This window comes from Oncorhynchus masou, chromosome 24 (assembly GCF_036934945.1).
Source record: "Oncorhynchus masou masou isolate Uvic2021 chromosome 24, UVic_Omas_1.1, whole genome shotgun sequence".
Lineage (NCBI taxonomy): Eukaryota > Metazoa > Chordata > Actinopteri > Salmoniformes > Salmonidae > Oncorhynchus > Oncorhynchus masou.
Window position 1 is genome coordinate 76,194,744 of NC_088235.1, and position 26,276 is coordinate 76,221,019.

At 43.6% G+C, this 26,276-nt stretch overlaps 1 protein-coding gene across 1 annotated transcript in view; it reads right to left on the minus strand.

The window, feature by feature from the left end:
• Positions 1-26,276, minus strand: part of atp13a3 (ATPase 13A3) — a 61,067-nt gene that overhangs the window by 19,365 nt on the left and 15,426 nt on the right. Inside the window, 3 exon segments of the mRNA XM_064934927.1 lie at positions 2,457-2,630; positions 3,903-3,987; positions 22,065-22,145. Of these exon segments, the coding sequence (XP_064790999.1) occupies positions 2,457-2,630; positions 3,903-3,953 (225 nt within the window). The 5' untranslated portion in view covers positions 3,954-3,987; positions 22,065-22,145.

Below are 26,276 nucleotides of genomic sequence, written 5' to 3' on the forward strand. Positions count from 1 at the left end.
ACAACGCCTGGGCATGCTCCTGATGAGGTGGCGGATGGTCTCCTGAGCGATCTCTTCCCAGACCTGGACTAAAGCATCCGCCAACTCCTGGACAGTCTGTGGTGCAATGTGGCGTTGGTGGATGGAGCGAGACATGATGTCCCAGATGTGCTCAATTGGATTCAGGTCTGGGGAATAGGCGGGCCAGTCCATAGCATCAATGCCTTCCTCTTGCAGGAAGTGCTGACACACTACAGCCACATGAAGTCTAGCATTGTCTTGCCATTAGGAGGAAACCAGGGCCAACCGCACCAGCATACGGTCTCACAAAGGGTCTGAGGATCTGATCTCGGTACCTAATGGCAGTCAGGCTACCTCTGGCGAGCACATGGAGGGCTGTGCGGCCCCCCAAAGAAATGCCACCCCACACCATGACTGACCCACCGCCAAACCGGTCATGCTGGAGGATGTTGCAGGCAGAACGTTCTCCACGCGTCTCCAGACTCTGTCACGTCTGTCACATGTGCTCAGTGTGAACCTGCTTTCATCTGTGAAGAGCAAAGGGCGCCAGTGTCTAATTTGCCAATCTTGGTGTTCTCTGGCAAATGCCAAACGTCCTGCACGGTGTTGGGCTGTAAGCACAACCTCCACCTGTGGACGTCGGCCCCTCATACCACCCTCATGGAGTTTGTTTCTGACCGTTTGAGCAGACACATGCATATTTGTGGCCTGCTGGATGTCATTTTGCAGGGCTCTGGCAGTGCTCCTCCTGCTCCTCCTTGCACAAAGGCGGAGGTAGCGGTCCTGCTGCTGGGTTGCTGCCCTCCTACGGCCTCCTCCACGTCTCCTGATGTACTGGCCTGTCTCCTGGTAGCGCCTCCATGCTCTGGACACTACGCTGGCAGACACAGCAAACCTTCTTGCCACAGCTCGCATTGATGTACCATCCTGGATGAGCTGCACTACCTGAGCCACTTGTGTGGGTTGTAGACTCCGTCTCATGCTACCACTAGAGTGACAGAACCGCCAGCATTCAAGTGACCAAAACATTAGCCAGGAAGCATAGGAACTGAAAAGTGGTCTGTGGTCACCACCTGCAGAACCACTCCTTTATTGGGGGTGTCTTGCTAATTGCCTATCATTTCCACCTGTTGTCTATTCCATTTGCACAACAGCATGTGAAATTTATTGTCAGTGTTGCTTTCTAAGTGGACAGTTTGATTTCACAGAAGTGTGATTGACTTGGAGTTACATTGTGTTGTTTAAGTGTTCCCTTTATTTTTTTGAGCAGTGTATTTTTGGCCATTTTCTGGTGTTTTGCAACGGAAAACTGAGTGGGTCAAGTATAACAGGTCAACCTTGTTACCCATAGATAAATGTAATCTAATTGCCCCTCCCTGTTGTACACAAGTTTCCACTTGCCCTGTCACAAGGGGATTGATGGTTGTTACGGTCAACCCTGTTACGGTCAACCCTGTTACTTTATTTGGCACTTAGAGGCATTCCAGAGGATGAAAACATTGTTATTTTTTTAACCCGCCCGTTTTGGAACCAATGTGTCAATGTATGTCTTGTGCATGCATAATAAACCATCTATCTATTAGACCTTGTTTAATTTCACTATCAATAGGCTCCATTTCTCTGGAAACCAAGCAGAAAATTACATTCGCTAAAAATGCCATTTTAGCCAGACAAATACATTAGAAGACAATTCTCAAACCGATCAGAAACACTATGCTCACAACCTGTATCTCAATGGTGTCACTGGTGTATTTAGTTAGAAATGTTGAATATATTGAACAATAAACTAAGGTTTTTACCAGGCGCGATACACGACACCACACATTAGCATGTAACATACTAGTTCGTACAACAAGGAATTAGCCAGCAATGTTGACTGGCAGGTGGAATGATGTCCAATGATGTTGCAAGTTTAAAAAGAGTTTCTGGGGTGAGTCCAAGCACGTGCATGTCTTTGTGCACAGTTGCAGGGGCTTGACAGCAATTACGTGATAACATAGTTCACAACTTTCAGGGACCCCATTTGGCTCTTGGTTGCTGCTTTCAGAACTACTAAAACTACACAAAAATAATTAGAGCCATTATTTAACCTCGAGTTGGAGAAAAAAATATGTTTTTTATTAAGTTGAACATGTGCTCTTTATGACAGAATCTTAAAATTACCCCCCCCCCAAATAAACACCATGTTACACATCTCAAAGGGCACTGAATTGGTGAAACGACTCAGATACACATTTTTTATTTGCAGGAGGGGGAATTGCATTATCTAGAACGATTAATTTCCTATGATTTACCACATGTAAGGGTGGGGTACTGCTCGTGACTTAATGTTTGAATAAGAAACCACTTAAGGCCTAATATATTTATTTTTTAACTACAAATTGGTGGCTGAAAATAAAATAGTTACTGAAATATCCAGAATGGTTTCTGCCATAGTAACAAGGACAATGACTTACAGTGGATTGGAGCAGCACCACTTCAGCCTCTCTGACAGTGGTCCGGCTACAGGTGGCCTTCACACACCATTCTGGCATCCAGTAGAGCAGCAGCAGAAGGAAGCCCCCCGTACAGAGCACCCAAAGACCCACCACCGCCACACGCCACCGACACACACGGTACCCCTGGAGCTCCTAGAGGGGGCCATGGAGGGGAGAGAGGACAGTTAAAATTGTAGTTCATATTAGTGTTGCACGGTATACCGAAACTGTACTTTTTCGGTACTTCTACCAAATGTGTGTCATATACAGATTGAGAGGATCAAGTCTGTTTTGTAATTTGCCTGAATCTTCAAGGGGCAGTAGCTAGCCAGGCTGTGTTTGCGCGAGAGTGTGCAAGCGAGAGAGCGATGGAGACAGCGAGCGAGAGACCGATGGAGAGACTGCGAGCGAGAGACCGATGGAGAGACAGCGAGTGAGAGACCGGTGGAGAGACTGCGAGCGAGAGACCGGTGGAGAGACTGCGAGCGAGAGACCGATGGAGAGACAGCGAGCGAGAGACCGATGGAGAGACAGCGAGCGAGAAAGAGTAAGAGACGGAGAGAGGAAGCGTGTGAGCAATGGGGGAGAGGTAGCGTGTGAGCAAGAGCAACAGAGCGAGAGAGAGCAACCAAATGAGAGGGACAGAGCGAGCGAGATCGAGACGCACAGTTGGACAACTGAATTAATGATAAACTAAAATAGACTGGACCGGACAGAGTTGGAATACTCTCCAACATGCTATCCTACTCGAGTTGGACCAAATGTTGTCCTACTGTATGACATTGGGTTTGCCATATGACTCTGGGTTTGCTTCTGCCAGTCCCTACAGGCTCAGACAGCCGGTTGACCTGAGAGCGGAGCCTGAGTGGTGTAGCTGTGACAGTGTGAGAGAGCAAGAGACACTTCAGCTCCACTATACGAGTCAAGTTACTTTGCCATAAGCATCGCGTCAATGTGACACTACCTGCTACACAGAGTGTGCTGTTTTGACAGCAGAGGGGAAGTGTGTATTCTATTTTCCTACTGTACCATATTCATCGATTACGCTAAAGTACAATAGCTTTGGTCCAGTTTATCGCAAGTACTCATTAAAACTTATGTTTACATTGTGAAAATAGTCAATATAGCTAGCTAGTAGCTTCTTGGAGGCCATATGCAACCAAAATCAACTATTTGTCATTACTTTAATTCAGCCATCGAGAATTGAACCTTGGAGATCCTTGAGTTGGACACTGCCATTGGACGTGACGCAATGTGATTGCAATACCGGCAGTATAGCGGCTTTCAATGATTTCAAAGGAAGCATTCCCTCAATGGCTGAAGGCAATGCCGGACGCCCGATGGCAGTAGTGTAGCAGGGCCGTGCGAGTGAGTGAAGGGGGGGGGGGACAAGGTAGAAAGAGGTAATAAAATGAGGGAACACACCATCTCATCCTCCTCATCCTTGTTCACGATCTTCAGGTCTTCTTTCTCCATTCTGCAGATGAGTCACCAAACCCACTGAGCACCGCTTCATTGAAACAAGAGCACAATGACACCACTACATGAGAACGTGATTCTACCCCAGTACGAGGGCATGAGTAGATCTCAGAGTGGGTGTCCAACCCAGTGCATACCAGAACATGACTCAACCACACTGAGCCTTCAAGTGAGACCAATGAGATCAACCACACCACCTGCGCAGTGACTGAAACCAGAGCCATAAAACGCACAGTTGGACAACTGAATGAATGATTAACTAGAAGAGACTGGACATTACATTACAATGCATTCACACGTTCAACAGCACACTGTATTCCCTCAAGCCTATTATCCACTACTACCACATACAGTGGGGAGAACAAGTATTTGATAACCTGCAAAATCGGCAGTGTTTCCTACTTACAAAGCATGTAGAGGTCTGTCATTTTTATCATAGGTACACTTCAACTGTGAGAGACGGAATCTAAAACAAAAATCCAGAAAATCACATATGTATGATTTTTAAGTAATTCATTTGCATTTTATTGCATGACATAAGTATTTGAAAAGCAGAACTTAATATTTGGTACAGAAACCTTTGTTTGCAATTACAGAGATCATACGTTTCCTGTAGTTCTTGACCAGGTTTGCACACACTGCAGCAGAGGTTTTGGCCCACTCCTCTATACAGACCTTCTCCAGATCCTTCAGGTTTCGGGGCTGTCGCTGGGCAATACGGACTTTCAGCTCCCCCCAAAGATTTTCTATTGGGTTCAGGTCTGGAGACTGGCTAGGCCACTCCAGGACCTTGAGATGCTTCTTACGGAGCCACTCCTTAGTTGCCCTGGCTGTGTGTTTCGGGTCGTTGTCATGCTGGAAGACCCAGCCACGACCCATCTTCAATGCTCTTACTGAAGGAAGGAGGTTGTTGGCCAAGATCTCGCGATACATGGCCCCATCCATCCTCCCCTCAATAAGGTGCAGTCGTCCTGTCCCCTTTGCAGAAAAGCATCCCCAAAGAATGATGTTTCCACCGCCATGCTTAATGGTTGGGATGGTGTTCTTGGGGTTGTACTCATCCTCCAAACACGGTGAATGGAGTTTAGACCAAAAAGCTCTATTTTTGTCTCATCAGACCTCATGACCTTCTCCCATTCCTCCTCTGGATCATCCAGATGGTCATTAGCAAACTTCAGACGGGCCTGGACATGCGCTGGCTTGAGCAGGGGGACCTTGCGTGCGCTGCAGGATTTTAATCCATGACGGCCTAATGTGTTACTAATGGTTTTCTTTGAGACTGTGGTCCCAGCTTTCTTCAGGTCATTGACCAGGTCCTGTCGTGTAGTTCTGGGCTGATGCCTCATCTTCCTCATGATCATTGATTCCCCACGGGGTGAGATCATGTATGGAGCCCCAGACCGAGGGTGATTGACCATCATCTTTAACTTCTTCCATTTTCTAATACTTGCGCCAACAGTTGTTGCCTTCTCACCAAGCTGCTTGCATATTGTCCTGTGGCTCATCTGAGCCTTGTGCAGGTCTACAATTTTATCCCTGATGTCCTTACACAGCTCTTGGGTCTTGGCCATTGTGGAGAGGTTGGAGTCTGTTGAGTGTGTGGACAGGTGTATTTTATACAGGTAACAAGTTCAAACAGGTGCAGTTAATACAGGTAATGAGTGGAGAACAGGGGGGCTTCTTAAAAGAAAAACTAACAGGTCTGTGAGAGCCAGAATTCTTACTGGTTGGTAGGTTATCAAATACTTATGTCATGCAATAAAATGCAAATTAAAGACTTAAATCATACAATGTGATTTTCTGGATTTTTTTTAGATTCCATCTCACATTTTAAGTGTACCTATGATAAAAATTTGCAGACCTCTACATGCTTTGTAAGTAGGAAAACCTGCAAAAATCGGCAGTGTACCAAATACTTGTTCTCCTCACTATCTACAGTACAAAATCCATGTGTACTTGTGAAAATCCATGTGTACTCAACTTGCTCAATTTCCACAATATTTATTACAGAATTAGTTGAGGTTTAGGGTTTAGTGAATGATTTGTCCCAAATATAATGCTTTTAGTTTGAGAAATATTTAGGACTAACATTCCAAAACTTTGGTTTTCCTAGATATGGCTACTATATTGTGATAACTAAATGCAATGGATATGGATACTGCTTTCAAGCAAATTTCTGCAGCATTATTAAAGATGCGATCAATACATGCTATTTATAACTACCCTGACTGATAACCAGAACAAGGTTGGAGGCACTGGTTACATTTTGAAGCTTTTGAGTGGGCAGCTGGATGAAAGCCAGTCAATATTTAAAAATCAACCAGAAGAAAATATACCTCTTGATATCACATACATTATCAAGCATTTCACACATTATCCAGATACTGATTGTTAGCACTTGGTGGTCTATAGCAGCTTCCCTCACGAATGGGCTTTAGGTGAGGCAGATGAACCTGAAGGCTTATTACTACTACAGTTTTTTTTAAATGAGATCGTCTAAGACTTACAGGAATGTGGTTCTGAATATAAACAGCAACATGTCCAATGGCATTTCTGTCTTTTATGTAAATGTTATAACATTGTATTGATACCGCTGTATAAAAAGGTATTATTTAAGTGAGTTTCAGAGATAGTCAGAATATGAATGTCATCGGATATTAGCAAATTATTGATTTCATGAACCTGGTTTCTTAAGCTACATATGTTAACATGGGCAATTTTGAGCACTTGTCTAGGATGCTTACTTGTTTTCACTGTTTTACTGGGAAGCTTAGCAGAAGTAGATATGCTCATGTTATTTATCTTAGTGCAGGGTGAGCTGCACACAGTGTCTTCCTACCAGGGCACAGTGTCTTCCTACCAGGGCACAGTGTCTTCCTACCAGGGCACAGTGTCTTCCTACCAGGGCACAGTGTCTTCCTACCAGGGCACAGTGTCTTCCTACCAGGGCACAGTGTCTTCCTACCAGGGCACAGTGTCTTCCTACTAGGGCACAGTGTCTTCCTACTAGGGCACAGTGTCTTCCTACTAGGGCACAGTGTCTTCCTACTAGGGCACAGTGTCTTCCTACTAGGGCACAGTGTCTTCCTACTAGGGCACAGTGTCTTCCTACTAGGGCACAGTGTCTTCCTACTAGGGCACAGTGTCTTCCTACTAGGGCAAACCGCCTCAGTGCTAACAGTATAAATCTGGTTCATAGGCACATGATTGCTGCATACAATAGCTGTAGGATCAATAGATACATTAAGTTACTTACATTGTGTCTACCAACGCCCGTGGTTTAATGTACATTTGAGGAAGCATTATGACAACTCAGCATCACAATGGTAGGGATTAACTGAGCTGGGTTTGGGTCATTGATAAGTCAGTCTCAACACAGCCTTATAATGCTTTGAAAGGATCCAGGAACCCAAATTATTTGGGTGGATCCCATCCTTCTTATAAACCGTGTTTTGTTTCCAAAAAGGTAGCGAAATTGTCAAAACCCATTGTAAGTTACATGCATTAAAGTAAGTAGCCCTACAGTATGACATTGGGTTTGCCATATAACTCTAGGTTTGCCTCTGCAGGTCCCTACAGGATCAGACAGCCGGTTGACCGGAGAACACCTGAAACAAAGCATGAGTGGTGCAGCTGTGACAACCGGTATGGAACACTCCCACAGACAGTGACAAGCTCCTTTCCCAACAGCTGGCCATCCCTGGAGGACAGCTGAGAGGGAGAGAGAAGAGTCATGGGGGGTATTGAGTAACACCCATCTGATGACTCAGGACTCAGTGGGAGTGTGTGTCTGTTCTGCAATGACCTTTTTGAGTGGAACCTGACCTCTCTGTACAAAAGAGGAAAGGGTTTGAAGGGGAATGTCAGGGTCAAAAAGGCAGTTGGAATCAACCAGTACAGCCAAAGCTGAAAGAGAATCAAAGATGCAGCAAGAGACACTACAGAACTTCAACATGCATCTGGCTAAAAAACAAGCATCCATTCAATCAACAAATCAACAAACTCCCAAGGGCCAGATTACTCTCAATGTTATGGCCCTAAAGTGACAAAAGACGACACCGTAATGGAACGCAATCATAACTTCCAACATCAGCACCATATCAGCCCCAAACTGAAAAAAACCCAAATAAACCATGGAATGTTATTTACTGTGTCATCGCTGCAATTTCCCAACGGGCTCGGGAGAGGCGAAGGTGGAGTCAATGCGTCCTCCGAAACATGGCCTGCCCAACCGCGTGCCTTAACACCCGCAAGCTTAACCAGGAAACCAGCCGCACCAATGTGTCGGAGGAAACACCGTTCTAATGGCGACCGGGGTCAGCCCGCAGGCACCCGGCCTGCTAAAAGGAGTCGCTAGAGCACGATGAGCTCAACCGGCCAAACCCTCCTCTAACCCGGACGACGCTGAGCCAATTGTGTGCTGTCCTATGGGGCTCCTGGCCATGGCCGGTTGTGGCACAGCCCGGGAAATGAACCCGGTCTTTAGTAACGCCTTAGACTGCTGCGCCACACGGGAGGCCCTAACCCATGGAATGTTTTCTCATATCCTGACAACATGATAGGGACGGTCCCCAGAGTCACACTACGGAAGGCTTGGAATTCCAACCAGATTCCATGATGCCCACCAGAGCATGATGGCAGCAGGTTGAATGCCTCCACATTGAAAGGCCATTGTGCCAGGGGCACTAGGCGTCAATGAAAATAACAAATACCTTTATTAAAACATTTTTTTAAATTATAGCAGGCCTGGGTGACCCGGAGGGAGGTCCATCCTCTCTTTGTACATGTGCCAGTTGTGTGGTACTGGTTTTCCAGATTTAGCTGGGCTCACTGCTGAGGTCTGGGGCTATGGTAGGAAACAGGCTGGCCCATGTATGTCTGCGATTAGATGAAGCAGGGGGGATAACACACACACGTTTAAACACCCACCACCAACAAAAACAACAGGTTGGCTTTAGCCATCGCTGGGCTGGTGTCAGATAACATGCTGGAGAGAATCGCGATAAATTAATGTACAGTGTAATGTCTGTAGCGGGGGGGGGGGGCTGTGCGCACAGACAGCACTCAAGGACAAAAAGCTCTAATGCTCAGTCGCTTTTACAGGATTAGACTTGTCATTGAAAACAGAGAAGCTTTATGGCCTACAATGTTGCCAGTGGTTATTATAATCATCAAAGCCTCTCAACTTTTATTAGGTGTGTCCTCTTTACACACACCAAATATTTGACTGCAGCAACATATTTTCCCCCTCATGTAGGTCGTGCCCCGTTGAAGTGCACTACAAACAGCAGGTGCCTTCTGCTCCCACATATGGAGTGGGGGTATATCGCCATGGTACAGACTACAGAAACCATTCCTACCCCAACAAGGCCTCTGAGCAGACACTTTGCCTGTGCTCTCAGGGGACTGGCTTTTCTCTAGGCCCAAAGGTGGAGAAAAAAAGGATGCATGAGGGAGGCAGGCCGGCCAGCAGCGATATAGAGGGGCTTTTGGCAGGACATTGTTGTAACAACAATGGAGCGACAAGGGAAAAGAGATTGAGAGAGAGAGAGACGCAGAGAAAGAGCAGTGTGAAAGGGGAGAGAGGGAGAAAAGAAGGGGACTCAGCAGCAGGGCTAACCCTGGCTGGCTGTCAGGGCCGGCGCTGGGTTGGGCCGCCCCGCTCCCCTGCACTATGCCACTGGCCCCCGGCCCTGATCTTATCTGCCCACAGCACTCAGACCTTTCTTTCCCTGGCACACAGCAGGATATTTAGCTTGGGACCAAGCCCTTCCTACTATTTTACAGCAGGTCAGGAGTCCAGGGAGGGCGACGGGCCGCTGTGCAGGCCACTATGGTGTGTGGACATGGGCAGTGTATTAAAGACAAACAGAGAGTTCATAACAGTCCCAGACAGTGTATACAGAATACCAGTGTGGGACTTTTGAGGCCATTCATTATTAAAACATTGCTGGATGGTTGGCACTGAAGTCAATGCAAAAACTGAGGTAATGTAATTAAGGCATCATCATCCATTGATTTTGTCACCATAAAAAATAAAAATATTACCAGCCATATAATGTGGGGATTATTCATGTGGATACAGAACAGATACATCCATTTAATCTATATTTTAGCACTAATAAAACAGAAGCGTGACTACGGTCTAACCAACTCAACATATTTATGGGGCAGCAGGTAGGTGGTTAGAGCGTTGAGCCAGTAACATTTACATTACATTTAAGTCATTTAGCAGACGCTCTTATCCAGAGCGACTTACAAATTGGTGAATTCACCTTCTGACATCCAGTGGAACAGCCACTTTACAATAGTGCATCTAAATCATTAAGGGGGGGGGGGTGAGAAGGATTACTTATCCTATCCTAGGTATTCCTTGAAGAGGTGGGGTTTCAGGTGTCTCCGGAAGGTGGTGATTGACTCCGCTGTCCTGGCGTCGTGAGGGAGTTTGTTCCAGTAACCGAATGGTATGATCGAATCCCTGAGCTGACAAGGTAAAAATGTTGTTCTGCCCCTAAACAAGGCAGTTAACCCACTGTTCCTAGGCTGTCATTGTAAATAAGAATTTGTTCTTAACTGACTTGCCTAGTTAAATAAAAGGTCAAATAAAATATCTGCTGTAACTAAAACATCACCACCTCACCTTTTAAGTCAAGCTAAAGAGGAATAGAGCAGTTCATGTTTCTTTGGCATGTTTGGTAAACATAGTGCCTTCAGAATGTATTCATACACTGACTTATTCCACATTTTGGTGTGCTCCGCCAATTAATCCACACAAAATGGTCAACCGAATCGTTTCTAGTCATATCTCTTCCTTCCAGGTCTTTTCTTCTCTAGACTTTATTTTGCGATTGGCAACTTTCATAAATTAGGTGCATTACTGCCACTGACCTCATTTGTCTTTCAGTCACCCACTTGGGTATAACCAATGAGCAGATGGCACGTGGGTACCTGCTTCTATAAACCAATGAGGAGATGGGAGAGGCAGCGCGATCTGCGTCAGAAATAGAACTGAACTATTTTAGCCCATGGTAATGCAGACGCTAGTTGGCACGCACGAGCAGTGTGGGTACAATAATTGAACAACATAGATTCCTACATTTATTTTTCAACGCTTGCGAACATGAAGCGAGCAGTGTAGTCAGCCTGTTACTCTCCTGAAGTTGCCGGTAATAGGCCAAACAAGGAGTCAGCACAATTTATCTTACCATTTCTACCGATCTTTATGCCATTTAAATTTTTTCATATGCACATTTTTGTGAAACCGTTTTATTTAATTCATAACTTCTTCATATCTCAAAATCATTGTCATGTGGTTAATCAAAATTCTATCAAAATCTAAATGAAAATGACAAACCTAAAAACTATGTAAAAGGCCAACAAATAAAAACATCGCAGCCTGCAAGTTGAAAATAACCTGATCAAAATAAATATCCTAGAAATCACATTGGCTACTCGTAACATTGCAAAAATCAGAAACTTTGTCCAAAAATGATGCAGAAAAATTCATCCATGCATTTGTCACTTCTAGGTTAGACTACTGCAATGCTCTACTTTCCGGCTACAGCACTAAATAAACTTCAGTTATTGCTAAATACGGCTGCTAGAATCCTGACTAGAACCAAAAAAATTGATCATATTACTCCAGTGCTAGCCTCCCTCTACACTGGCTTCCTGTCAAGGCAAGGGCTGATTTCAAGGTTTTACTGCTAACCTACAAAGCATTACATGGGGCTTGCTCCTACCTATCTCTCTGATTTGGTCCTGCCGTACATACCTACACGTACGCTACGGTCACAAGACGCAGGCCTCCTAATTTTCCCTAGAATTTCTAAGCAAACAGCTGGAGGCAGGGCTTTCTCCTATAGAGCTCCATTTTTATGGAATGGTCTGCCTACCCATGTGAGAAACGCAAACTCGGTCTCAACCTTTAAGTCTTTACTGAAGACTCATCTCTTCAGTGGGTCATATGATTGAGTGTAGTCTGGCCCAGGAGTGTGAAGGTGAACGGAAAGGCTCTGGAGCAACGAACCGCCCTTACGGTCTCTGCCTGGCCGGTTCCCCTCTTTCCACTGGGATTCTCTGCCTCTAACCCTATTACAGGGGCTGAGTCACTGGCTTACTAGGGCTCTTTCATACCGTCCCTAGGAGGGGTGCGTCACTTGAGTGGGTTGAGTCACTGATGTTATCTTCCTGTCTGGGTTGGCGCCCCCCTTGGGTTGTGCTGTGGCGGAGATCTTTGTGAGCTATACTCAGCCTTGTCTCAGGATGGTAAGTTGGCGGTTGAAGATATCCCTCTAGTGGTGTGGGGGCTGTGCTTTGGCAAAGTGGGTGGGGTTATATCCTTCCTGTTTGGCCCTGTCCGGGGGTGTCCTCGGATGGGGCCACAGTGTCTCCTGACCCCTCCTGTCTCAGCCTCCAGTATTTATGCTGCAGTAGTTTGTGTGTCGGGGGGCTAGGGTCAGTTTGTTATATCTGGAGTACTTCTCCTGTCCTATCCGGTGTCCTGTGTGAATTTAAGTATGCTCTCTCTAATTCTCTCTTTCTCTCGGAGGATCTGAGCCCTAGGACCATGCCTCAGGACTACCTGACATGATGACTCCTTGCTGTCCCCAGTCCACCTGGCCGTGCTGATGCTCCAGTTTCAATTGTTCTGCCAGTAATTATTATTTGACCATGCTGGTCATTTATGAACATTTGAACATCTTGGCCATGTTCTGTTATAATCTCCACCCGGCACAGCCAGAAGAGGACTGGCCACCCCACATAGCCTGGTTCCTCTCTAGGTTTCTTCCTAGGTTTTGGCCTTTCTAGGGAGTTTTTCCTAGCCACCGTGCTTCTACACCGGCATTGCTTGCCGTTTGGGGTTTTAGTCTGGGTTTCTGTACAGCACTTTGAGATATCAGCTGATGTACGAAGGGCTATATAAATAAATTTGATTTGATAGCCTGTCTGCAACAAACTTGAAACATTGCATCAACTATTAACTTGGGTCCGGCCTGAAGCTTGCGCTAGCAAACCTTATATTCCCGAGTCAGTGAGCTCGGGACAGACACAGCTGTAGACTATTTGCGTAAGCGATAATAAGCAGTGCTCGACTTGGGCAGGAGCTCACCTGAGCTAAGTACCGGCACATAATTTTCTATTGCTTGAGCTTCTGTTCCTGTTATGTAGAATATTAGTTCAAAAGTATTGTGGAGCTCCTGCACCTAAATATAAAGACAGTACTAGCACCCAAAATGAGTACCAGAACCGAATTCAGTCCAAGTCAAGCACTGATAAGAAGTAATCAGGTAAGCCTATTTTATAACGTTTCCACTGGATCAGAGCATGGCATGTTTCCCTTTCATGCAGAGTGATTATCGAAACGGAAAGAGCTGGAAAGATTTTCAAATACATAGAACTATTGTAATTCTCAATGGATGTAAAAACAGACATTGGTTTGTTTGCTGATTGAGGTGAAGAAAACATTACTTTGAGAAGCTCCACAGGTCATTAGTGGTGGTGCTTTAAAGCAATCAGAAATACTATCAGATCCCCAAATGGGAACCATTGTATGCAGGCCAGGTAGCCTATAAGCCTACTTCTATGCGTGCGCATACTTACTCAACATTGACAGGAGCGCGCCAGACAAAAGACAAATCAATAAATTGACAGAACTCATAAATGGAATTAAAGAAGCCAAAACTTGTTTCTCACAAGTGTAGCATAGGTTGTGCACTCTGCAAACAATGTGTCCACTCCGATGACAACTGGAAGAATGGAATAATAATATTGAATGCATAAAAATAAAACCATAACCAAAGTAACAAACATTGTAGATGAGAAATTATAGGAATTAATGGTAAATGTACTACTTGTGATATACAGTGCCTTCGGAAAGTATTCAGACCCCTTGACATTCTCCACATTTTGTTACGCATGTGAATACAATAAAGTTGGATTTTCTACATTTTAAAATTATTTCTTTATATCTGGAACCATACAGAAAATGTTGCCATGCATAAGTTGGCTTCATTAATTAGTGAATAAAAATTGTGATAAAATCAAATTGGTTTCATCAGCAAAGAGAATGGGAAGTACGGTATAAGACACAGCAGCTAGGTAATTGATATAGATTAGGCATAACAAAGGTAACCCTGTGGCACGCCACAGGATATCTTGCTCCGGTAGATGCACAGCCGTTTGCAAACACACATTGTTCTCTACCATAAACATAACTATATAGCCAATTATATGTATAATCCTGAAAATCGTAATATTGGCATTTAAGAAAGTAATATTTCATGATCAACCGTGTCAAACGCTTTGGATAAATCTAAAAAGATGTCAAAGGCGTATTCATTGTTAAGGGGTCTAAAGATTTTATCCACACGTTGCAAAAGAGCCACATCTGTGGACTAGTTGACAAAAACCATATTGGTGCTCATATAGGACACAGAGTTCATTTAAAATGTTTCAACATTCTCTTATACACCAATTGTTCCAGGATTTTAGAAAAACGTGGTAATACAAATATTGGCCGATAATTTGTAAAAGAACTGGGATCCCCAGATTTATAGAGGTAGGATAACTTTGCCAATTTTTTCATCTTCAGGAACAATACCAGTTTGCATTGATTTGGGGAAGATGTACAGTGGGGCAAAAAAGTATTTAGTCAGCCACCAATTGTGCAAGTTCTCCCACTTAAAAAGATGAGAGGCCTGTAATTTTCATCATAGGTACACTTCAACTATGACAGACAAAATGAGAAGAAAAAAAAAAATTCAGAAAATCATACTGTAAGATTTTTAATGAATTTATTTGCAAATTATGGTGGAAAATAAGTATTTGGTCAATAACAAAAGTTTCTCAATACTTTGTTATATACCCTTTGTTGGCAATGACAGAGGTCAAACGTTTTCTGTAAGTCTTCACAAGGTTTTCACACACTGTTGCTGGTATTTTGGCCCATTCCTCCATGCAGATCTCCTCTAGGGCAGTGATGTTTTGGGGCTGTTGCTGGGCAACACGGACTTTCAACTCCCTCCAAAGATTTTCTATGGGGTTGAGATCTGGAGACTGGCTAGGCCACGCCAGGACCTTGAAATGCTTCTTACGAAGCCACTCCGTTGCCCGGGCGGTGTGTTTGGGATCATTGTCATGCTGAAAGACCCAGCCACGTTTCATCTTCAATGCCCTTGCTGATGGAAGGAGGTTTTCACTCAAAATCTCACGATACATGGCCCCATTCATTCTTTCCTTTCCACGGATCAGTCGTCCTGGTCCCTTTGCAGAAAAACAGCTCCAAAGCATGAGGTTTCCACCCCCATGCTTCACAGTAGTAAAATATTTTTTTGGGGAAATTCGAAGTTGGCGAGTAAAATGTGTTATACCTTTTGTAAATTTGCAGAATTCAGGGGATAGGGATTTGTGACCAACTTTTTATACAACTTGAATGTTATTTTTTTAACTGAGGATTTTTTAAGACCAGTTGTAAACCAAGGTTTTCAGAACCCATCTACTGCTCTCTTACGTGGTTTAACTAAGGGAAAGCAGTGGTGAAATACAGAGTTTAAACATTTTCCCATGAAATTAACTACATTACCAAAAGTCTGTGGATACCTACTCAATCGAACAATTAATTCCGAAATCATGGGCATTAATATGGAGTAGGTCCCCCCTTTGCTGCTATAACAGCCTCCACTCTTCTGGGAAGGCTTTCCACTAGATGTTGGAACATTGCTGCAGGGGCTTGCTTCCATTCAGCCACAAGCGCATTAGGACATTGTCATGCTGAAACAGGAAAGGGCCTAACCCCAAATTGTTGCCACAAAGCTGGAAGCGCAGAATAGTCTAGAATGTCATTGTATGCTGTAGCGTTAACATTTCCCTTAACTGGAACTAAGGGGCCAAGCCAGAACCATGAAAAACAAACAGCCTTAGATCATTATTGCTCCTCCAAACTTTATAGTTGGCATCATGCATTAAGGCAGGTAGTTTCTCATGGTATCCGCCAAACCCAGGTTCATCTGTCAGACTGCCAAGATGGTTAAGCGTGATTCATCACTCCAGAGAACGCATTTCCACTGCTCCAGAGTGCAATGGCAGCGAGCTTTACACCACTCCAGTTGACGTATGGCATTGCGCTTGGTGATCTTCAGCTTGTGTGCAGCTGCTCGGCCACGGAAACCTATTTCATGAAGCTCCAGACGAACAGTTCTTGTGCTGAAGTTGCTTTCAGAGGCAGTTTGGAACTCTGCAGTGAGTGTTGCAACCGAGGACAGATGATTTTTACATGCTTCAGAGGTCCCGTTCTGTGAGCTTGTGTGGCCTAACACTTTGCAGCTAAGCCATTGCTCCTAAATGTATCCACTTCACAAGAACAGCACTTGCAGTTTATCGGGGCAGCTCTAGCAAGGCAGAAATTGACAAACTGACTTATTGGAAAGGTGGCATCCTATGACTTTGCCATGTTGAAAGTCACTGAGCTCTTCAATAGGCCATTATGCTGCCAACGTTTGTCTATGGAAAGTGCATGGCTGTGTGCTCAATTTTATACACCTGTCAAGAAAGGGTGTGGCTGAAATAGCTGAAACCACTAATTTGAAGCAGTGTCCAGATACCTTGTACAGTTGAAGGTGTAAGTTTACATAGCCAAATACATTTAAACTCAGTTTTCACAATTCCTGACATTTAATCTGAGTAGAAATTCCCTGTCTTATGTCAGTTAGGATCGCCACTTTATTTTAAGAATGTGAAATGTCAGAATAATAGTTGAGAGAATGATTTCAGGTTTTATTTCTTTCATCACATTCCCAGTGGGTCAAAAGTTTACATACACTCAATTAGTATTTGGTAGCATTGCCTTTTAAATTGTTAACTTGGGTCAAAGGTTTTGGGTAGCTTTCCACAAGCTTCCCACAATAAGTTGCTTGAGGTCATTGTCCATTTGGAAGACCCATATCCACAATTTTCCTGCCTCATGACACCATCTATTTTGTGAAGTACACCTGTCTCTCCTGCAGCAAAGCACCCCCACAACATGTTGCTGCCACCCCCGTGCTTCAGGGTTGGGGTGGTGTGCTTCAGGGTTGGGATGGTGTTCTTCGGCTTGCAAGGCTCCCCCTTTTTCCTCCAAACAAAACGATGGTCATTATGGCCAAACAGTTGTATTTTTGTTTCATCAGACCAGAGGACATTTCTCTAAAAAGTACGATCTTAGTTCCCATGTGCAGTTGCAAACCGTAGTCTGGCTTTTTTATGGCAGTTTTGGAGCAGTGGCTTCTTCCTTGCTGAGCGGCCTTTCAGGTTATATCGATACTCGTTTTACTGTGGATAGAGATACTTTTGTACCCGTTTCCTCCAGCATCTTCAAAGTCCTTTGCTGTCGTTCTGGGATTGATTTGCACTTTTCGCACCAAAGTACGTTCATCTCTAGGAGACAGAACGCGTCTCCTTCCAGAGCGGTATGACGGCTGCGTGGTCCCATGATGTTTATACTTGCGTACTATTGTTTGTACAGATGAACGTGGTACCTTCAGGCATTTGGAAATTGCTCCCAAGGATGAACCAGACTTGTGAAGGTCTACAATTTTAGGTCTTGGCTGATTTCTTTGGTATTCCCATGATGTCAAGCAAAGAGGCACTGAGTTTGAAGGTAGGCATTGAAATGCATCCACAGGTACACCTCCAATTGACTCAAATTATGTCAATTCGCCTATCAGAAGCTTCTGAAGCCATGACTTCATTTTCTGGAATTTTCCAAGCTGTTTAAAGGCACAGTCAACTTAGTGTATGTCAACTCTGACCCACTGGAATTGTGATACAGTATAAGTGAAATAATCTCTGTAAACATTTGTTGTAAAAATTCTTGTGTCATGCACAAAGTTGAAAGGAGAAATATTTGCTTGTGTCTGACATACGCTGGTGGCTTTGATTGACGGGTGCTTTTACGGGGGTGTGCTTGTGTGAGTTTGCTGAAGTAGGCCTAGCCAGTCCGGACCATCTCTTCAATAAGAATCAAACGTTTATGTCATGATTTAATCTTATAAAAGACTTCACAATTTACATACATTTAAAAACATGGAGTGTGTGTGTGTGCGCACACGCATCTCAGTTACACGTACATGTCAGTACATAAACACAACAAATAGGTCACAAGGGGGAGAGGTGTTGCTTTATTTGTTTTTTCTGTTCACTTGCGCTATATAAGATGGGAGTTCCATGCACTCATGGCCCTGTATAATACTGTACGTTTCCTTGAATTTGTTCTGAACCTGGGGACTGTGAAAAGACCCATGGTGGCATGTCTGGTGGGGTAAGTGTGTGTATAAGTGCCCACGTGTAAGTTGACTATGCAAACAATATGGAATCTCCAACACAATGTTTCTTATAAAAACAAGTGACACAGTCTTTCCACAACTCTTAGGCAAGAGAGACTGGCATGCATAGTATTAATATTAGCCCTCTGATTACAATCAAGAGCATGACATGCCATTCTGCTCTGGATCAGCTGCAGCGTAACTAAGTATTTCTTTGCAGCACTTGACCATATGACTGGACAATAATCAAAATATGATAAAATTAGAGCCTGCAGGACTTGCTTTGTGGAGTGTGGTGTCACAAAAGCAGAGCATATCTTATTACAGACAGACCTCTCACCATCTTTACAACCATTGAATCTATATGTTTTGACCATGACAGTTTACAATCTAAGGTAACACCAAGTAATTGCCTCCTTGTTCAATAGCCACACCATTCATTACCAGATTCCACTGAAGTCTAGAACTTAGAGAGTGATTTATAACAAATACAATGCTCTTAGTTTTAGAGATGTTCAGAACCAGTTTATTACTGGCTACCCATTCCAAAGTAGACTGCAACTCTTTGTTAAGGGTTTCAGTGACTTCAATAGCTGTCACTGAATTGGTCACTAAATCGTTGAATCGTCAGCATACATGGACACACATGCTTTGTTTAACGTCAGTGGCAGGTCATTGGTAAAAATTGAAAAGAGTAGAGGGCTTAGAGAGCTGCCCTGCAGTACAACACACTTTGTATGTTTGACATTAAATGAGCTTCCATGAAAGAAAACCCCCTGAGTTCTATTAGATAGCGCTGAATCCATGATATGGCAGATGTTAAAAAGCCATAACATATAAGTTAACATAACAGGTTATGGTCAATAATATCAAAAGGCTGCACTGACATCTAAGAGTACAGCTCCCAAAATCTTCGTATTATCAATTTCTTTCAACCAATTATCAGTAATTTGTGTCTCTATAAGCAGGCTGAAAGTGTTTATTTGTTTACAGAAAAGTAGCATTGTATTTGGTCAAACAATTTTTCCAACATATCGCTGAGAGCTGTAAGCAAGCGGATAGGTCTTCTGTAAGAAACAGTGAATGCCGCTTTACCACTCGAGTAGCGGAATGATTTGGCATCCCTCAAGGCCTAAGGACAAAGACTTTCCTCTAGGCTCAGTTTAAATATATGACATAAAGGAGTGGCTAGAAAGTCAGCTACCATCCTCAGTTGTCAATGCCAGGAGGTTTATCGTTATTGGTCAATAACAATTTTTTCACCTCTCCCACATTAACTTTACAAAATTCAAACTTGCAATGCTTTTCTTTCATTATTATTATTTTTTTTTTTATATATACATGAGTACGATGGCTAACTATTCGTTATTGGCATTTACTGCCTAAGTTTGCCCACTTTGCCAATTAAGAAATGTAAATAATTGGCAACATCATGGTTGTGATGAATAAGCCATCTGATTCAACAAAGATAGAGTTGAATTCATTTTCTGCCTATAATTTCATTTAAAGTACCCCCCAAAATATGCATTCTTTATATCATTGATCTTGGATTCATAATACAGTTTCTTTCTGTTGGGTTTAGTCACATAATTTCTCAATTTGCAGTAAGTCAGCCATGTAAACAAGTGTACAAACTGAACTGTGACCTCCCCTTGTCTCCCAGTGTGTTGGAAAGCTGACAACCAGGCTTTCCTCTAGGATTTAGCCTGTGCTTAGCTCTATTCTGTTTTTTTTTATTCTAAACTCCCTAGTCCTTGCCGATGACAACCTAGTCTTTGCCAAGGACATACTGCAGCCACCGCCATGCTTGAAAATATGAACAGTGGTACTCTGATGTGTTGTGTTGGATTTTCTCCAAACATAACGCTTTGTATTCAGGACAAAGTTAATTTCTTTACCACCTTTTTTGCAGTTTTACTTTAGTGCCTTATTGCTAACAGGATGCACATTACGGAATCTTTTTGTATTCTGTACAGGCTTCCTTTTCACTCTAACATTTAGGTTAATATTGTGGAGTAACTACAATGTTGTTGATCCATTCTCAGTTTGCTCCTATCACAGCCATTAAACCGTTTTAAAGTCCCCTTTGGCCTCATGGTAAAATCCCTGAGCGGTTCCCTTCCACTCCAGAAACTGAGTTAGGAAGGACGCCTATATCTTTGTTTTGACTGGCTGTATTGATACACCCATCAAAAGTGTAATTAATAACTTCACCATGCTCAAAGGGATATTCAATAACCATGTATTCATCCTCAGTTCTTATGCAATTAAAGTCATATTGTAATTAATAAAATGTATAATCACGGCAGGGGTGATGGATGATGGAAACAGGAAGTTTCGGTGTTTGTTTGACATGGTGGGATCTTTTTGTATCTGTAAAATGTATTATGTTGAAATGGCTGTGGAAATGCCTTTATGCGCAAATAATTGATATAATAACCATAAAGTAAATTTCGAGTCACACAATTATATGGTGTGTGGTCCTCCCACTACAACTCAGTAAACCATGCAGTTTATTAGGCTACAGATTAAATAAGTGATTAACTTCAGAGGGTGGTGATAGTGCACGGTGATGAACTTGACGCTCCTTTCCAATAAATATTGAGGGTCTTAATCTGGTGACATAATCGATGCTGGACTGTCACTTGACCCCCAAAAATATTCTCGCTCTTATCCATAATAATCTTGTGTAGATTAGACAAACCGCACAGCCCACCGCACTGTATCTGCGAGCTGTTCGACACATTTGCTATTTAACGCAACCGTTTTTTTAGACCAAACTATCAGCAGAGTTGAAAAGGCAAATAGACACACATTGAACTTTAGTTTCGTATTTAGTACACAAAAACTTATGCGAAAAAGTACATTTTCTGTGCACATCATCACGCACAGATTTTGTGGTGTAAAGTTCAGTTAGTGGAAACTGTTCATATTTTATTTATGCGGATTCTAGAATATTTGCATGAAAATCTGGCTATTGTCTGCTCATTATCTATTTTTTACCCACTCATCTACCAATAGGTGCCTTTCTTTGTGAAGGGTTGGAAAACCTCCCTGGTCTTTGTGGTCGAATTGGTGTTTGAAATTCACGACACCGCTGAGGGACCTTACAGATTATTGTATGTGCGGGGTCAGAGAGGAGGAAGTAATAAAAAATTATTAAAGTATGTTAAACAGCATTACTGCACATAGTGAGTCCATGCAATTTATGTGACTCGTTAAGCAAATGTTTACTCCTGAACTTATTTAGGCTTGCCATAATAAAAAGGGGTTGAAAACTTATTGACTCAAAATATTTCAGTTTATTGACTCAAAACATTTTTTTTTTTTATTCGTACACATTACTAAAAACAAATTCCACTTTGACATTATGGGGCATTGTGTGTTGACCAGTGACACAAAATCTCAATATGAATCCATTTTAGGATGCATGACGCATGGCTTTCGACCTTCGTCTCTCCCAAGCCCGTATGGGAGTTGTAGCGATGAGACAAGATAGCAACTACTAACAATTGGATGCCACAAAATTGGGGAGAAAAGGGGGTAAAATTCAAAATAAATATGAATCCATTTGAATTCAGGCTTGTAAAATAACATGTGTGGAAAAAGTCTAGGGTTATGAATACTTTCTGAAGGCACTGTATAACTTCAGAGTGTGTAGGTGAGAGTATATGGGGAGTTGTACAAACAGAGTGACATAACTAAAGTCTCAATGGTCAGACAGATTTACATAGAGCCTTAATAGCCAGACAGACTGGCACACATACTCTAGAGCCATGACAGATATCAGAAGAGATCCAGGTGTTACCTTGAGAACCCGGGCAGCGACGCCCCCAGATGTTCCTCCTCCCCTCTGTAGCTCTCCCTCTCACGACACGAACCTGGACCCCTGGGAGACAAACAGGAGAGAACCATCATTAGACACTTTGATCAAAGGCCCTGAACCCTTTCTCTAAAATCTTACCACGTATAAACACACCCAGGTTGGACTATAGGGCAACTGGCTGATGGCATGAGTAGTTGGGAACATTGAAAAGTTTGACCTGTTGAAGAAAATCAAGAAGTCTGTCAAACAAAGTGACTTTAGACTGAAAACAGAAGGAACAATGGTGAGCATTTTTGACAGTCATTTTGTAAGTTTAGGTTTGAGACATCCCTGGATTCAGATTGTCAATTGTCAAAATAAAAATAACACTTGTCATTGCACTCTTGAAAATGTACCATCGGTTTCTGAATGTTCAGAGTCGCAGCTGGAACCATCATGGTTGACAGAACTTGTATTTATTTGTGAGCTAAGCTACTGTTCAGAACCCCCTGGTAGGCTCAGTCAGATAATATCTGCAGTCATATTAGACTTCTCCACAGCCAGGTAAACCCTGCATTGTTGTTCTTCATTTGATTACCTAGCATCGTCTCTGGTTCGTGGTTATGCTATGTAGAGAACAAGGCCATCATTTGACCACAGTTGGCCACGCCACATGTGGCTTGGAGAGAAGAATAAGAACTTGCCAGTGCCAAAACCTTTTACTGTTAAAATGTGAGACTGGTAGGCAGGCAGGGTTAAGGTTAAGCGACTTCCGCACATCACGACATACAGCATTGACAGTGGTGCAGGTTTAACAGGCCAATAATCACACAGTCCCACAGGCAGTTTGTAGCCGTACTTCAAGAAGCCCTTTCTACAAGGGGCTCAAAAAAGCTTGGTTTTCTAACAACAATGTTCTGAGTGAAATCAGTTCACAAAGCTGTCTGGGGCAATGTTATAACACAAATATGTGTGACATTCTTCAGGCCTGTCCTGAAATACGGTTCACCAGTTTGGCCAGGTCTCACAAAGCACCTGATCAAACACATGGAAGGCCTTCAGAGAAGATGCCGCCGTATAATTGGAACACCCGATGACACATTTCCCAGCCTGGAGGCAAGAAGAGACCACAAGATGAGAGTTCACTCTGCTACTGAAGGAGGGGACCCACCCATTTCTCCAGGCGCTACCCACAAAACCAAACCACTCTAACCTGTGAAATTGGAGACATGACACAGCCAATCAGTCACACAAAAAGACATCAACTGACCTTTCTGCCTAAAGCATAGACAGACCCTGTAGTGTACCTGTGGGTCATTTCTTAAACTGTCATTTTGTCCATGAGCCCAAAATTGACAGTAATATAAAAAGGAATTGGCCTAAACTCTGAGTTTGAAACCAGCTATCAAAAGACATGTTCCAGGGTCCACTGGAAAAAACTAAGCATTAGTGAGTAGCAGGTTTGTTTAATCTTTAACACTTTTCTCTTAAATGTCACAGAGCAAGTTTGCTCTCAGGATGAAAACAGTTGACGGTGGACAGTCAGGCTTTTATACACCGCTCTGGAGGTTGAGCACTCTTTGGAATCAAGGAGGCCTTCGGCAGCAGCAGCAATTCAGCCACCCACATAGTTGACTGACTGCATATGTTTCACAACTTCCTGAATGAAAGACTCGACTTCAGGATAAACACGCCTTCAAAAACCTATAACTCAGCGGTCCTTCTCTTTTTTTGCCCCTCGCCTGTTCTTGGACACTGGGATAGAAAAGCTAACAATAACCCATGACCTAATGACGGGCTGTCATAATTCATGGAAGAATTCGGAGGGAAAAGTGTTTGTTGTAGTCGTGCTCTCAGCTCAATATGCTTTCTTTATCACTTCCCCTCCTACTTACAGTGCATTGTTGCTGGGCTTTGTTCCCGGCAGTGCTGACATCCAGTTGTATATCACCCCCACCAGTGGCCTTAGTCCGTGGTCACCTGCCCCTCCTCTGCTCTCAGGTCAGGACCCTGGACCCCCTGCATCTGCTTTTGTTTAGTGCGTGTGAACCCCCCCTCCCTCCTGATAGAGCTTCTGCTGAGCCAAGTACCAGACATGGCACTGTAAACCATGGCTGAGATTTGTGTCCCTCGACTGTACATTTTGTGGTATTAGATTCATTCAAATGAGCATTCATTTGTTAAACAGATGCAAATAAAGTTGAATTGAAGTGAATTGATTATACACAAGTGAAAAAAGACCCAAGTTTGCTAGAGGTGAAGTAAAAAGAGGTTTGTACAACCAATACAAATGGCAGGAATGTGTTAATAAAACCAAGCTTTTTACAAACGGCAAATAAAGAAAGAGCTCCTTGCCATATCCATTTATTTTATGAGCAGCGTTCGGTTCAATCCCAACCTGTCAAAACAACATGATTCACCTAGTCAAACTCACCTTAAGCTGCGGTAGGAGTCCCTAACTCTTAGCGATAGTCCAAAGCAGTGGTCAGTCAAGACCGCTATTACCAAAATCGCAGCGTCAAGATGAGGGACTCAAGTCATCCTGAGTGGAGACCGCACAAACGTTATATCTCATAACAGACAAGACCACGGTGTTGACAGAGGTGGCATTCATCCACCGACCAGAAGGTAGAGGGGAACTAGAGATGAAATCAGATTGGGAGGTAAAGGAGAGCCCTAGATAAAATGCGTGTAGGCTAGCTCTGGAGGCCGAGAGAGAGAGAGAGAGGGACTGATAGAGGAGAGAAAAACAAAATGTAGAGATCAAACCGCCTTGGAACCCTAAGTCAGGCCACATGCTCCTGGATTAGCCGTGGCATGGCCCTACAGCCTGGGAAAAATGGCTGATAACACCCTTTGAGAGATTAAGCAATATGTTTTACATAAGAGCCGCTTTTTGGCACTGAATAGACCTCAGCACGGCAAGCATAGGCTACTGCAGATGACCATTCTGATCGTTGGCACTAGCTCGAAACAAACCGAGGCCCTCTTTATGAATGTCGTAATACAAAGACGAAGGTCATGACTTCCGTCTGATCCTGAACTAACTAGCAAGATCTCTAGCTAAGTGCCTTTCAAAGAGAAACATGCTGGATAAGGACTTCAAAGTGGAAGGAGGTCCACAAAGTCAATGTCCATATGCAACAGTTATAAAACCCACTGGCCTTAGTGAGTATACATTAGTGATGGGATTTTACAACATATTAAGTGTGTGCCCTCAGGCCTCTGCTACCACATACTGCACATTGAATGCGCAACCAGGGCTGGGAAAATTCTGGATCATTGTTACTCTAACTTCCGCGACGCATACAAAGCCATCCCTCGCCCTCATTTCAGCAAATCTGACCGCGACTCCATTTTGTTGCTCCCAGCCTATAGACAAACTAAAACAGGAAACGCCCGTGCTCAGGTCTGTTCAACGCTGGTCCGAGCAGTGTGATTCCACGCATCAAGATCGCGTCGATCACGTTGACTGGGATATGTTCCGGATAGCGTCGAACAACAACATTGATGTATACCGTGAGCAAGTTTATTAGCAAGTGCATCGTTGATGTTGTACCAACAGCGACTATTAAAATCTTCCCCAACCAGAAACCGTGGATTGATGGCAGCATTTGCACAAAATTGAAAGCATGAACCGCTGCTTTTAATCAGGGCAAGGTGACCGGAAACATGACTGAATAGAGTGTAGCTATTCCCTCCGCAAGGCAATCAAACTAGCTAAGCGTCAATATAGAGACAAAGTAGTCGCAATTCAACTGCGCAGACACGAGAGGAATGTGGAAAGGGTCTACAGTCAATCATGGACTACAAAAAGAAAACCAGCCCCATCGCAGACCCTGATGTGTTGCTCCCAGACAAACAAAACTTCTTTGCTCGCTTTGAGGACAATACACCGACACGGCCCGCTAACAAAACCTGCGGACTCTCCTTCACCGCAGCCAATATGAGTAAAACATTTAAACGTGTTAACCATCGCAAGGCTGCTGGCCCAGACGGCATCCCTAGCCGCGTCCTCAGAGCATGCGCAGACCAGCTGGCTGGTGTGTTTACGGATATATTCAATCAATCCCTATCCCAGTCTGCTGTTCCCACATGCTTCAAGAGGGCCACCATTGTTCCTGTTCCCAAGAAAGCTAAGGTACAGTGCCTTGCGAAAGTATTCGGCCCCCTTGAACTTTGCGACCTTTTGCCACATTTCAGGCTTCAAACATA